The sequence below is a fragment of the Diabrotica undecimpunctata genome, chromosome 1, assembly GCF_040954645.1.
Source record: "Diabrotica undecimpunctata isolate CICGRU chromosome 1, icDiaUnde3, whole genome shotgun sequence".
NCBI lineage: Eukaryota > Metazoa > Arthropoda > Insecta > Coleoptera > Chrysomelidae > Diabrotica > Diabrotica undecimpunctata.
Window position 1 is genome coordinate 43,591,058 of NC_092803.1, and position 15,495 is coordinate 43,606,552.

Below are 15,495 nucleotides of genomic sequence, written 5' to 3' on the forward strand. Positions count from 1 at the left end.
CTGTATATGTTATGTATAAAAAAAATATATTGTATAATATTGTATAATTGTATAATATAATATTGTATATTATTAAACATTTAAGTCGAGAAATCGAAGATTTTGCCTAAATTTTAGTCCTTATAACTTTTTATGTGGTACATATTTCTCTAAAAGTTGCACATAAATAGAAAGTTTGAACCTATTTTGACAATTTACTATTGAAAAAAATGGAAATAACTTTCTTTTCATTGAGTTAACAAGCAATAAATAAATAGCTTTTCGCCCTTGCAGAATCAAAAGCTCACGGCGGGGTAGTACGTGTTTTACGCGTGCTAAATAGTAGTCATTTTAAAATTTCAAATACCGCTCAAAGCACGCGTAATCTCAATATCATATAGAGAACATACTGATAAAAAGAGGAGTATAAAAGGGTTTTACATTTTCTCCACTTTAAAAGTTATTAGAAATTTTAAGTAGAGAAATCGAAGATTTAGCCCAACTTCAAGTCCGCATAACTTTTTATATGGTGGATATTTCTCCAAAAGCTGCACATAAATAAAAAGTTTGAACTTATTTTGACAATTTACTATTGAAAAAAAAAATGGAAGAAACTTCCTTTTTCATTGAGTTAACAAGCAATAAAGAAAAATAGCTTTTTGTCCTTGCAGATTCAACAAGCACACAGCGGGCTCGTACGTTGTCGACGTTAGCCATGCTTCAAGCTGTTATTGAAATTCTAAAATGGCTAGGTACTATTTTTCACGCATAGTATCAACACGTACTAGCCCGCCGTGTGACGGCGGGCAAAGACTTTATTGACTCTGCAAAAACGAAAAACTATTTTTTTGAAAGACTAAGTGAAAAAAGAAGAAACTAACAAAAATAAATCCATAAGCCTCTAAGACTTTAAGTGCTATTATATATGTGTATGTATGTGTTCAGAACATTTCTTATTCATTCATTTGCTTCAGTTCATAAAACTGGGGGATTTTTACGCTCGAATAGGCTACCAAGTAATACCCGAAATTAGGCAAAAACATAATGAGAAAAACAGCGAACTGATAATCTATAACCACTATAAACGTATCAGAAATGAAACGAATACTTTAATTAGACCAATAAAAAGAGAACACTAGTAGAGCTTCTCAAAAAAGATGGAACATGACTTCTACGGAACACAAAAAGAAATTGGAGAATGATCAGAGGACAAAGGAAAGAGAGGAATGAACTAATAAACACGAAACACCTTCGGAAGGAAACGTGGGCAGACTACTTCGATCTCTATTTGCTAGAGGTGATGATAATAACCCATCAACACCAGAAGTGACGATAAACGGAGAAATAAACACTGATGAGGGAGAGGTGATCCAAGCATTAAGGAAATTAAAAATAGAATATCGCCAGGAGAGGACATACTACAGATATAATGAACTCCTAAAGTACGGAGAACCAGATCTGACCAAACACCTTCTTCTTCAATATCCGTTTCGGATGTTGGCGACTATTATGGCAATCTGTATTTTGCAAACTGCGACTATGAAAAGATTTGTAGTTGTTGTGTTGAACCACGTACGTACATTTTTCAGCCAGGAAATCCTTCGCCTTCCTGGTCCTCGTTTTCCTGCTACTTTTCCTTGTAGAATTAACTGCAGCCACCCATATCTTTCGCTGTTCCTCATGATTTGACCGAGGTATTCGATTTTAGCTGTTTTTATTGTGGTTAACAACTCTTTTCCTTTTTGCATTCTTAATATAAAACGTCCTGGTTAATAACGTGGTCGGTATAGGATATCTTTAGGATTAGACAATAAAGCCAAATACATACTTACAGGTAGCGTCTGTGAGAGTCCACGACTCAACTCCGCACAACAGTATAGGAAAGATATAACATCCTATTAACCTGATTTTTATGGTCACCAATAAATCATGGCATTTGAATAGCTTGGCCATTTTTTGAAATGCAGATCTTGCTTTCTCTATCCTACATTTAATTGTTATTGAATGGAAATGGAATTTTCATTGACATTCGCACCAAGGTAGGTGTATGATTTTACTCTTTCTATTCGTTGACTCAAATTGCTGTTTCTTCTTAGATATCGTCATACATTTTTTCTTAATGTTCAGTATAAGTCCATATCTCTTAATTCTGTGATGCTATTTAACTCCTGAAGGGCTTCATAACTATCAGCGAATATCACCGTGTCTTCTACATATCTGATGTTATTGATACATTCTCTGTTAATTCGAATTCAGGCTTCAACATCCCTATTGCTTCTTAAAAGATTCCCTCAAAGTATATTTTGAACAACAGAGGTGATAGTATACATCCCTGTCGGACCCCACGTTTCATTTTGATATCATCGGATTCTCCTATCTCTGTACGGATAGACGATGTTTGATTCCAGTAAATATTGCTAATAATTCTTAGATCACGGGAGTTTATTCCAATATTTGTTAATATCTCCATAAGCTTGTCGTGGTTTGCTGTATCGAACGCTTTATTGTAATAAATATTGCATAAATATTGCAATTCACGTCTCTACATCGTTGAAATAGCACTTGTATGCTAAAGAGAGTTTACGGTGTATACGAGTTTTTTTTCGCATAGTCTAGCTTTATTTATCCTATATTTTTAGAAATAACTTTAAAATGTGGCTGGCTCATTAAGCTGACGGAAATCATTGCAGGGTACGGATTTTGTTTTCTTTGTTAGAAACGTCGACTTCCAAGATCAGCAACCTCTTTTCAAAAAGGGAGACAAATTGGACCCGGAGAATTACCAAAGTGATTATCACCAAAATGATAACAAATAAACTAAATGAAATTATAACACTAGCGGCAGAAGGTTTTAGAGAGTGCCAGAGAAATCATTAGAATACAACAAACCGGCATATCCATGTTTCGTGGACCTTAAAAAGCATTTGGCAGGATCAAATAAAGGACGTAATCCACGTATCGTACGCAAGAAAAATATGAATAATCAAAACGATCAAAAAGATCAACCAGTTTAACACAATAAAAGTAAAAGTAGAAGAAGAACTAACTGACCCAATTGAAGCGTGCAATGGGATAAGAGAGGGGGATTCCCTGAGTCTCCCAAAAAAAGACAAAATGCATGATTATAACAGCAAATCTACTAAGTTGTAAATTAGAGCTGGACGGTCAGATAAGAGAAAATATTAGAACTGATGGAGTTTAAATACCTAGGCATCACACTATCTAGCTATGGAGAGCTCGAAACAGAAGTGGAAGATCAACTGAATAGAGCAAACAGAGCCGTAGGTTGCCCGAATGAAACATTATGGAGAAATAAATATATCGGAAAAAAATGAAAGGCAGAACTTACAAAACAGTCACCAATAATGACATACGCGGCAGAAACAAACAGATAAAGAGGACAAAAGCAATTCTAAAAACAGCAAGGATGAAAACCCTTAGAAGAACCGATGGTAAGACACTATAGAGAACATCAAGGTAGAGAACATCAAGGACTGAGTAAGAAATGAAGAATAGAATGAAACGATGATAAAAGCCAAATGACAACAAATAAAGCAGTGAAGATGGCGAGAGACGGTTCCCCAATGGAAAGACGGTCAGTGGGAAGACTACGAAAACGATGTAACGATAACTTACTGAAGACACATTGAAAAACAGACAGTCATGTCTACACAAAAAGAAGAAGAAGAATTATACAACATACAACGTTTTGACTTTTTTACTTTATGCAACAGTGTAAATACTGGTATCATTAATTTAACCCTATTTTCTATTTTCTTTTTGTATCACATTGCTTAAACTAATTTTGTTTGTTGAAGTACCTACTCCAACAAATTGGTACATATTATCAACACAATCCACTTACTACACTTCGAGGCATTTTTGTAACTTATGATTTATACGCTGTGACATTATTTCATATTTTTAGAAAATAAATCACAAACGTTACGAAAAGTTTGTCATATAAGTCGAAATAAAACAGAAAAATATATTTGGGTCCTAATTGACAAAGGTTCTGTAAATTAGTATGTGTAGTTGTTGAATCCCTGAAAAGAAGAAGAAGTCGTTCACATAAACATAAAACTGCTGAATATACTATATCTTTGTTTTATAAACAAAAATCAATGTAGAAATAAAAAAATGATAAAGTGGGAAAACTGAATAATGACTAAGGGGACATTTGTTAATAAAAGTGAAGAAAAAATCGATGTAGCACTAAAAACATTAAAGTGGGAAAACTGAATAATCAAGTCGACATTTGTTTGTAAAAGTGAAAAAAGTTGCATTTGTTTCCTAACGGTCATGAAAGGTTGATAATTAATCCACATTGTTGTACACGATTGTGCATGTATCTCACAATATTAATCTAAATTGGTTCCCAACCCGAAGCAACATTAAAAATCACACCACAACGAGCGTAAACATTTCTGGAATGGAATCGGGATAGCGTCCGTGATGTTTGCTTTTTTAAGTCGGTATAGACCTGTCCATCATCTTGATGGGTATCGCAACATGTGTTCGACGCGACGTAATTCCTGAAACAAGCTGTAATTTTGGAATATCTGGCCAGACCGGTCGAAAATTGTCAGTGTTATCCAACCTACAATCAGTGACTGGACGGTTCATGTTAGAGGTGGATATCCAGAGAAACTGTTATATTTAACATCCAATTATTGTGAAAATTAAAAAAATAGCAATATAAAAATGACATAAAAACTCATCATATTATGGAAGGTTAGCCCCCTTTCAGACGAGGATACTGTATCCGAGATACGCGTATCCGAGACGCAGATATTACATAGACTCAAATGGAGCTTTTCACACGAGACGCGCGAGAGATACAGTATGCGAGATACCGAATTCAGTATCTCGGACCTTCCTATCGCCGACGACTGAATGCGTATCCCAGATACAGAAGAAACATTACGTTAAATGAACGCTTTCAGACACGAATACTTTTGCACCACATTCCATAGACGCGCGATTTTCTGTCGAATAATTGTGAATGAGCAACGAAAGAAAGACGGTGTTTTCTGAATACCTATAGTTAAATAATGGAGCGTACTGTATTTGATAGTGACAAATTTATTTGTTTGGTACAATCAAATCCCTGTCTATGGGATACAGCATCGCCAGATTACTGCAATAGAAATAAAAAGCAGCAGTGCTGGGTCGAAATTTCTAAGCAAATGTGCGACAATTTTGAGGCCATGACTGCAGTACAGCAAAATGAATATGGTAAGAAATAAATATGTTTTTATTATAAATACATAGGTATTTTGTTTCATACGTATACAGTGTAGTTTTAAAAGTTTGCTAATTGAAATTTTGATTATTTAATGAATATAAAACTACATTATTGTGAAAGGAATACGGTCATTTTTTTTAGGGCGAGGTAAACAATTTACAAATTGGAGATAAGTACACAGATTAATTTTAAATTTAAGTCATAGACTTTAACTTTAACTTAAAGTCATAGAAAGCCGTTTTTTTTTGACGAAATACATTTACGCATAGTTGTGTCTTTTTTACTCAATTGAATTTCTAAAATTTTATGAAGTTCTTCAAACGACTTCACAGACATTCGAAAATAATTAAAAAACTTCGATGGATCTTGCAATAAATCTTGATACAGCAAATTATACGTTCCCTTGGTGTTTGGGAAAGTATGTACTAATTCTTTTCATATTTTTACTATTAATATTTCTGTTACGGTACTGTAATGTGATCTAAATTCAATACTATTCTAACGACTTTGGTAAGACATATTGTTTCCGGTTTTTTCGTAAAATTGCTAAACTGGTTGTCTCATGTATTGTGTTTGAAGTACGGAGAATTTGACTCCTTTGTATTCGGTGTCACAAGTGTGCACACAAGTGTACGGTTTCGTATTACGGTCTCAATTACAATGCAATAGGGTGATTTATTGATGTGCCCTCTTCTACCCAACGGCCAGAGGATTCTTTTCTGAACTACAATCTAAAAACACTTCATCTCAAGACAAGACAGCGAACGGAACACACGAAGTTTGTTGGCTCTCGTGCCATAGAGCCGCGTCCTCGCGGGCGTCCTCCAGGAGATCTCCTTGGCTAGGAATCCATCAATATTTCAAAAGGTAAGTCTATATTCTTTGTACAGACATCAATAATGAGTAAGACCAGTTAATTTCCTAATTTATTGACAGTTATATTTGCTATTTTTCGCTAATTGATTTACAAACAGATTATTTCATTTTTTTTTCGTTATTATTATTTATCGAATATCATTTAACCAGCGACCTCATTAAGTTTTATACAAAACACTTGGTTTCTCTTAATTCTACAATAGGATGAACCCACAAATTACGTCGTCTTTTCAGTTTCTTTTTCTTTTTATTTAATATGTACCACAGCATAACATACTCTTCTACATCCATACTCCAAAAATATAACCGCACTGCACTGCTACTATTTTCATCTGACGAGCATGCCCGTGAATCCGATACAGTAGCCATCGAAAATTCTGTATCTCGCATACAGTATCCTCGTCTGAAAACCCTCTTACAATCTGTTTTGTCTTAGCGACTGTTCATCGATACCTTAAAGCGGAAGTTGAAATATATTTTGGTTTAACACCAATATGCAATTCACCTTGTTTTGGTGAAGAATATCACCACACAAAAACTTCAATGGTTAAGAATGTTGCAATATGACATGCACTGTGGATAATTGGTATCGACCTTAAATGGTTTGATTTGTACTCTAACTAAAGCAGTTACTTATCCACAGAATAAATATTCTATGTTTCCAACCTCCATGAAGCAGTTTGTTAAAGATTTGATAATTAAAGAAAATTACACCCATTTACATTTATTAAAAATCTATATGAGTCTAATGAGGCAACAGTAAGCATAGATCAGAAGATTTAAGTCATTTAAGATCAGAAAGTTCTGGAGGATTGGACTGGTGGAGTGATGATTATAGGAAGAAAAATATCAACTTACAATTCGCTGATGTCACTACACTAATGACAGCAATATAGTTGGAAATGCTGGAGCTTCCCTCGAAAATTAAAGTTCGAAAGTAAGAAAGTCGGCCTAAAAATTCATAAAAATAAGGCAAAGAGAGTGATAGTAGATAGATTTCGCATTGTACAAACTAACAGACTACTTACATTACTTTCATTCCAGGATTACTAACAATTGAACTTAAGAAAAAAAAACAAGATGAATTGCTATGGCTAAAAACCCAATGAATCGCCTAATAAAGTTACAGAAACAGAAATCTACCCTTCAAGTAACCAAAACGTGACTAATAATAGAATATTACTTTATGAGGCGGAGAAGCATGACTTTTCTTGACGCGCCCGATATTACGCGCCGAACGAAGTGAGGCGCGTAATAGAGGGCAAGTCAAGAAAAATCGCTTCTTTGCCGAATAAAGTATACTATTTTTTCTTCAAACGAGGCAATTTTCTACCATAAATAGTACAATTCATACGCTATTTTTACTCGAAATTAACTGTGACAACTATCAAAGTCGTCTAGATGTTAGAAATTAAAATAATTAAGTCGTCGGTGGGATTTGCGTCTCCCTGGTTACAGTTGTTTGACAGTTGTTTGCAATTATTAAAGGCAGCTTATTGTTGTTGCAACCGCAAGCCCAAATTTAGTGCGAAAATGGAAAACCTAAACGAAATTGAGTCCGCGGCTAATGATGCAGTAGCACGTTTGGGGCCCTCTAAGTCCGGAATAAAGTATCGGTTAGCGTACAAGTACTTCCAAGAGTGGTGCGATACAAGAGGAGTACGGCAAGTTACCGAAGACGTTTTACTGGCATATTTTAATATAATGGAAAATGAAAATAAATGGAAATCTTCTACAATGTGGTCACGATACTCTATGATAAAATCCGAGTTAGTTATTAGAAAAAATGTGGATATAAGCAAATTTTTAAAGTTACGTGCCTTTCTGAAAAAAACAAGCGAAGGATATACTGCAAAGAAGTCTAAAGTTTTCACTAAAGACGAGTTTGATAAATTTTTGTTTGAAGCGCCAGATAAGTTGTATTTAGGATTAAAGGTAAAAAAAATTATATTGCAAAGCATGTAGTATACTCTACTACATTATAAAAATATTTCAGATTGTTTTGTTAATTGGGGTTACCGGCGCCTGTCGATGCGACGAAATGGTAAAAATGAAGACTGTGGACATTGAGGATAAAGAAAATGTAATAATTATCAAAATCCCAGACAGTAAAACACGACAAATTAGATCTTTTACGATAATTGGTCAAAACTACATTAAACTGTATAAAAAGTATGCATCACTGCGGCCTGAAAATTTCACAGAAAACCGATTTTTTATCAAGTACCAAAATGGAAAGTGTTACCGAAGCGTCATGGAAATACATTCGATCAGCGCAGTAGCCCAAAAAGTAGCTAGTTATTTAAATTTAAACGATGCAAGCGCATACACGGGTCACTCTTTACGACGAACTTCAGCAACACTTTTAATTGATGGAGGCGGAAATCTAGAATGCCTCAAACGACATGGGGGCTGGAAATCAAGCACGGTTGCCGAAGGATATATAGAGGATTCAATAAGAAATAAGAACGATAATGCTCAAAAAATTTTAAACCCTCATGATTCATCAACATCGGGAATGATTGCTGAAAGTTGTTCTTGACCACCAGTATCATCAACAATTAGCAATGCGTATCAAGAGTCGGGAAAATTTTTGCACGGTTTCAATTTTGAAAATGCCTCATTAACTAATTGTACTTTTAATATTACTATAAATAAAAATGATGTTTAATTGTTGTTAATGACATTTGTATTGTTGCTTTGTGACATGTTTCATATTGTTGCCATGACAACATTTTTCCTTCCGCCGTAAAGAAATGGGAAAAAAAAACTGCTGCCGGCGGAGACATCAAACTTTGACAGGATCAAGTTAGATAAGTGATGTCATCATTATTTGACGTTTGAAGAAAAAAACAGTTATTCATCTGAATATTTTAGTATGCTGTCGAAACTTATACCCATTAGTTACATGAGCACCAAAAGATCGATGAATTTGAGATGTGGTGTTGGGAAAGAATGTTTTAAACACTCTGGACTTCTGCTCATCGCAGAAACGCTTCTATTTTACCATCCTAAAGGTGCATTTAAATTATAGCGAATACAAACGAACGAATGAATTCGTTCGTTAAAATTATTGTATTTAAACAGAGAATAAAACACGACCGAACGTAGTCGTTCGAGTTCGGACATGTTTCAACCGATGCGATGTCGGTAAAACAGCAAATTATCAAAGAAAATTTTTGTTCAGCATGAATAGTGGATAGAACGTAGCGAACGAATTCCTTTGGGAAGTACTGTTTTCATACAAATTTATTTACAATGGACGAATGAGAAGGCGCTTCAAATAATCGAATTATATAGAAATGAGGAATGTCTATGAAATCCGAAATTATATAAAATAAAGTAAAAAACTGATCCCTGGAATAAAATTTCTACTGATATAAATGTTGTCACTAAAGTAAAAAAAAATTAATTCGCTTCTGACATAATATAGACGAGAGAGACAAAAGAGGGCTCTTCAAAAAAGTCAGGTATGGGACTAACATAATTTATAATTCTACGTGGTTTGCTTTTAAATTTCAGTTCAAAATCATCCATAGACATTCTACTGAAATTTGTACCTTGACCTAAATTCTCAGTCGTTAAATCAATTAACAAGGCATCATTTCCTCTTTTATAACAAATTTGAACACCACACTCCCTTCTTATTTTTTTTTCTTCGGAAAGTCCTGCAATAACTATAAGACTAGCAGCGCCAATGATTACATCTTCATCTGTATCCGACATTGCGGACGGATCATCAACGAATGCGAACGTTCGCTACAATGTAAATGGTCCTACTTTATAGAGAATAAATGACCAAGCGAACCCCTAAGAATACGTTCCTTCGTTCGTTCGTGTGTGTTCGCTTTGATTTAAATGTACCTTAATATTAAACCAAAACTGTCTACAATCTGTTTATGATAAATTATTTAGTTATTTGGTCATGTGGCCCGCAGAAACAAAAATATTTAAAAAACTGATTGTCTTCGGAAACGATCCAGGGAGAAGAGAAGAGCAAGGAGCTTAGGGCAGCTAAAGATTGAAACCAATGGAAGCATCTGTTCCGTCATCATGATTACATATTTTCCTGCCATGCAAATTGCTAGTTAACTCTCCACTTTTTGGAAGGTCTTCTTAATAGTCGAATGCGAGGACTACTAGCACAGATTCTTTTATCTAATGTTTCTACATGGTCATACTAGAGACAATGTGGTCTGAGATTTAAGTTTAAGAAGACCATTAAAGCAAATATCAGTTGATCGTTCAGTTGTAAGAAGAATAAAGAACGTTACCAAAAAATTAAGCTAAAAAGCTGCGTATTAAGTATATACAGTACGACCTAAAAGCTCATTAAGTAATAAAAACGTTTATATCAATATATTTGAATCACTGAGGCTTTAAGTAAACTAGTGTTGACGATTATCTAAAGATTTTTATACAAAAGATCATACAAAGATAACATATATATGATTGGGTTATGAAAATCCTACACATCCCATTACATCAAGACAAAAATAGAACTAAAATCTTTAAAGGTAAAAAAACATCACCTTAATTGAGTTTTTTTATCAACTTCTGGGGAATCATCACGCTTATGGAATAGTTACTATACCAAAAGTACGAAGACCTTAGAAATTTTTTAGGTTAATTATCATCTAAGTACTTATATCTTAAATAATATTAAAGAAAATGGTTCTTACCTTTATCATATGCCGCTATCAACAACTCGTACTCCTTATTGTGTCCTTCCAAGTTTTGTTTGATTTCAATATTGCCGGAATCTCTTTGTACCTTGAACAGTTCGCCATGGCCTTTGATCAGCTCGTATCTGACTTCTCCGTTTTCAGCTGCGTCTAGATCCACGGCATGTACTTTCGTGATGGTGCTACCTTTTTCGTCGTCTATTGAAACAACTGCGTAATAAGGAAGATTGACGAACATTGGGCAATTGTCGTTTATGTCCAAAACTGTTACATTTACTATGACATGAGCGACGCGTGGTTTTTCTCTTGGTGGCATGTTGCTTCTGGCTTCGACTATTAGCTCGTATTTGTCTTGAATCTCACGGTCAAATTCGAGACCAGTTGTTCTGATGACACCTGATGTAGGACCAATGGTGAAGAGATCTGTAGGGTTTAGAATTCTAAACTCTACGTGCTCATTCAATGAACTGCCTAGAACGTTGACGACGCATACAGGATGGATTTTGGTGGCATTTTCTATAACAGTACCTTCGTAAAAACTTTTCTGGAAGATTAGCCCTGAATTGTCGGATTCATCTACTCTGATATAAACTTTAGCGACGTTAGAGAACTTTCCATCAGAAACTCTCACATGCAGCTTGTATGAAGGTTTTAGATTGTCAGGTTTTGCTAAAGTAATCAATCCTGTTTTTGATTCAATATCAAATATGCCCATCTTGTTGCCTTCTATTATGTCGTACCTTAAAGTACCTGTCTCCGGTCCATCTGGATCTGTGGCATTTACCTGAATGACTACAACGCTTCTGTAAAGTGGTAACAGCAATGTGACGTTATATATAGGGCTCTTGAATATTGGAGGAGAGTCATTAACATCCAGTACTACTATATCGACTCTTGCCGTATTATCTGAAGACAATTTCGGTGTTCCTAGATCAGAAACTTGAACATGAAAGGCAAAACTAGCGTACGTTTCATGGTCCAATAGTTTTATCACCCTAATTGCACCAGTATTACTATCTATCTCGAAATATTTTCTAGGTAGAGTTTCAATAATGGTATACTCAAGCAAAGAGTTGCCTTCAGAGTCTGCATCGTAGGCTTTAATTACCAGAGGATCACTTTTGTTGGTTAGGATCAAGGATTTTATCGGTGCAGCTTCACTGATGATTCCCGAATAGTGGGACTGTAGAAATTCGGGTACATTGTCGTTGCGGTCTAAGATGTGAATTATGATGTTGCAAGTGGCCGAAATGGATGCCTGAAAACAAAAAGTTTAGTCATTTTTTCCACAAAAAGAAACTTTTGAAAATAGGAGAGTATTTCTAGTCAGATAACTTATTATTCAGATCAACACAGCAATTTTTCTTCTGTAAGATTTTGCTGGGCACATGTAGTTGTATCGCTGATCTAAAATGTCTGCAAGTTTATCTATTTCGTACGATGTTAAGACGTACACGTCAGGAATACTGAGCTAAACTATAATGAATAGGTTTTCTTTAACCGGTTCTAAACCGTTAAAATAAAAAGAAAGAAGAAAATGGAATATTTTCGCCTTGTTATGAGAAACAGTGCTCCCTGAAAGAAATATACTGAAATGAAGATGTATGTGAGTTAAAGAATTACAAGGCTAAACAAACCAAGAATCTGATTCTATAGGGGCATTCAAACTAACATGAACTATATCAGAGGAACAACGGCTATGGAAAAATACAGTGATTAGTGATATAATCATCAAAACAATAGCGGTACAAATTTAGGGCATGTGCATTCAATTTTTTAACTACTATATTTAATGGGAGTAAATGACAATTTTAATTAAAAATGCGTTACATTTGACGTTTAGATTTGCACCTCTAAAATCTTTATAAAATACCTCAAAAGTATTTTGATAATGATTTGCGAAGTGGTTAATATAAAAAGAATATCAATTTTTTATATTAAAAGTGCTTTCCATAAATTGAGGGTAACTTACCATGTTGGTTGCTATCACAGATAAATTGTAGTATTTGACAGTCTCATAATCCAGATATTTGTTGGTGGTGATAACGCCAGTACTAGGACTAATAACGAAAGCACTGTCGATGTTTCCTGATAATATTTCAAACTGCAAGGAAGATGTGCTCTTAACGTCCAAATGTGCTACGTAATTTCCAAGCGGAACGTCTTCATAGATTTCTGCAGCTAGCTCTTTGGCTACGAATTTGGGTGGTGCATTATCCGCCATTGTTATCATAATATGTGCCGGCACCGTAGATGAGAGAGGTGGTTGGCCATGATCGGTAGCCTTAATTTGTAGGGTATACTCTTTGACAGTTGTTAGATCTAAATCTCGAGCTATGGTGATGGTACCTATCTCGGGTTCAATGCTAAACACGTTGCCGACATTACCAGAGATAATAGAGTATGAAATTCTAGCGTTTTCGCCCCTGTCATGATCAACAGCATAAGCACGAAGGACAGCGCTGCCTACAGCTGAAGATTCGAACACTTTTCCAACTAAAATCTTGTCTGCAAATGTTGGCGTGTGATCGTTATGATCGTGAACTATGATATGGACTCTAGCAAAGTTTTTCTTAGCTGGTATTCCGCCATCTTTGACCATCACAGTCAAAATATGTTGGTTAAGAGACTCGCGGTCCAAACTGGCAGCTAGGGAAATCACACCTGTCATTTGGTTGAGCATGAAAGTCCGTAGCGATATCATATTCTCAGCAGAATGAAAACTGTATATTAAACTCTCGTTGGAATCTTTATCGGTAGCCTGCAGCTTAAGAACTTCAGTATACAAAGGCACTGCTTCAGATATGTCTACTTTATAGAGGTTTTCTGAAAAGGTAGGTCTGTTGTCGTTGATATCAAGAATAGTAATATTGAGTCGAGTGTAGATAGTGTGCACCGAATCTGTTACACTGATGTTTAATGAATATTCGTGCTGAACTTCGTAGTCTAATCGTTGAGCGATGAGGATATTTCCGACATCTCGACCAATGAAGAAGTCGTTTCTTTCGTTGCCATCTGAAAATAAAAAGAAAAATAATTAATTTTAATAGCTTGGATTTAGTTTTTATGAAAATATCGACAAAATCTTAGAAATTATACCACAGTCTTAAATTTTTCCTACTAATATATGCTTTCTTAATAGTACACAGCAACTGAGTCTGTTTGTCGATTTTTTTTTAATCGAGCGGTTCTCTTACAATTTTCTTTTTATTTAAAAATGGAGTTACATAGCGCAAAGGAAATATATAAAGTAATCTAAAACAGATTTTAAACTGAGGTGGTTGAATTAAAACAAATTAAAGAGAATTGAAGAGAAAATAGTTGGAGCTATCTAGCTGGATGGTGCATGGTGAGTTAAAATAAACAAACAACTGTCTTGTTTATAAGAAGAGGTTAGGATTGCCCTTTATAGATCATTTGGGTATGTCCAAAAGACCGTTGAAACTATGAAGATGGTGCTCAGAGTTTATTCTAATGGACCGTTACAATTGATTCACAAAAAATCGACAAAGGAGATGGGATTTTCTAGAAAATTTGCTCGTCTTACTAGATAGGGCTAACTAATATACAACATAACAGTAATATTTAGAAATATTTAATTTGGAATTTATAACCCCTCTCTACTCTGTAATTATCTAATTATCACTCTGCCAAACTGCCCACCCGATAACATTTTCTGGAAAGTATTGTCCATATCCTCGTCGAGAAATAGCCGTCATAGTCTATAACATCTGTAAAGTAGCTTCCAATAGTAGTAGTAGTTTCCAGTAGCCTTTGCGTTGTAGCTGTGTAGGGACTTCATCTCAGTGTTAATGTGTCTGTTTCATCATATAGTGTTATTAAGGCATCCTAGCAGTCTGTTTGCTTTTTGTACTTGATTTCTCACTTGTGTAATGTAAAGTGTAATTCCCAGGTATTTTATTTCCATTACTTGTTCAATACTGATGCCATCAATTTCTATTTTACATCTGGTTGGCTCTTTGCTGAGTACTATTGTTTTAGTTTTCTGATATGAGATTGTCATATTAAATTCTTTTATTAGATATATTAAATATTTAGAGGAACTTCTCTATTATACAGAAGATGGATTACATCTTTAAGTCTTACCCTGTCAGACGCTTTCTTTAGGTCAATCAGACACAGAAATGCTGGTCTATTATACTCTAGTGATTTCTCAGTAATTTGCTTTATAACGAATATTGCATCTGTACACGATCCTCCACTACGAAAACTCTGTGGTTCATCTGCTAAACTTATCTTCTGATTTATTAATATGTACTTATAAAATTTTAGTTGTAAGTTTTAGCGTAGAATTTTTTAACAAGTTTATACCTCTGTAGTTTTCTGACTGTTTTTTATCACCATTTTTAAATAGTAGAGTTTGTTCGCTCGCTGCTAAACTTATCTTCTGAAAATGTGCTACTTTAGTAACATACTAAAAAATGAAAAATATTGGTTAATGCGATTGGTTATACAAGGGAAAGTATATTTTATATTTGAAAATGTGGATGTAGAAGGAATGACTTGGTTTGCAATTTGGCACGTAAAAATTGTGGTGGATGAAAATTGCGCGAATATGGAACAATGAAGAAAATCAATTACCTGATACAGAAGATGCGGAAGAAATAAATTTGAATGATACTATTATTTATTGATCATCTTCTTTTACTTAGTAAAAAAATGTTTGCATTTATATTCAAAAAATTA

At 34.6% G+C, this 15,495-nt stretch overlaps 1 protein-coding gene across 1 annotated transcript in view; it reads right to left on the reverse strand.

Annotated features, from left to right (window-relative positions):
* Positions 1–15,495, reverse strand: part of LOC140442373 (fat-like cadherin-related tumor suppressor homolog) — a 965,522-nt gene that overhangs the window by 72,334 nt on the left and 877,693 nt on the right. The window contains exons 9-10 of the mRNA XM_072533469.1: positions 12,761–13,803; positions 10,786–12,046 (exon numbers count right to left, since the gene is read on the reverse strand). Of these exons, the coding sequence (XP_072389570.1) occupies positions 10,786–12,046; positions 12,761–13,803 (2,304 nt within the window). The remainder of the gene's footprint in view (positions 1–10,785; positions 12,047–12,760; positions 13,804–15,495) is intronic.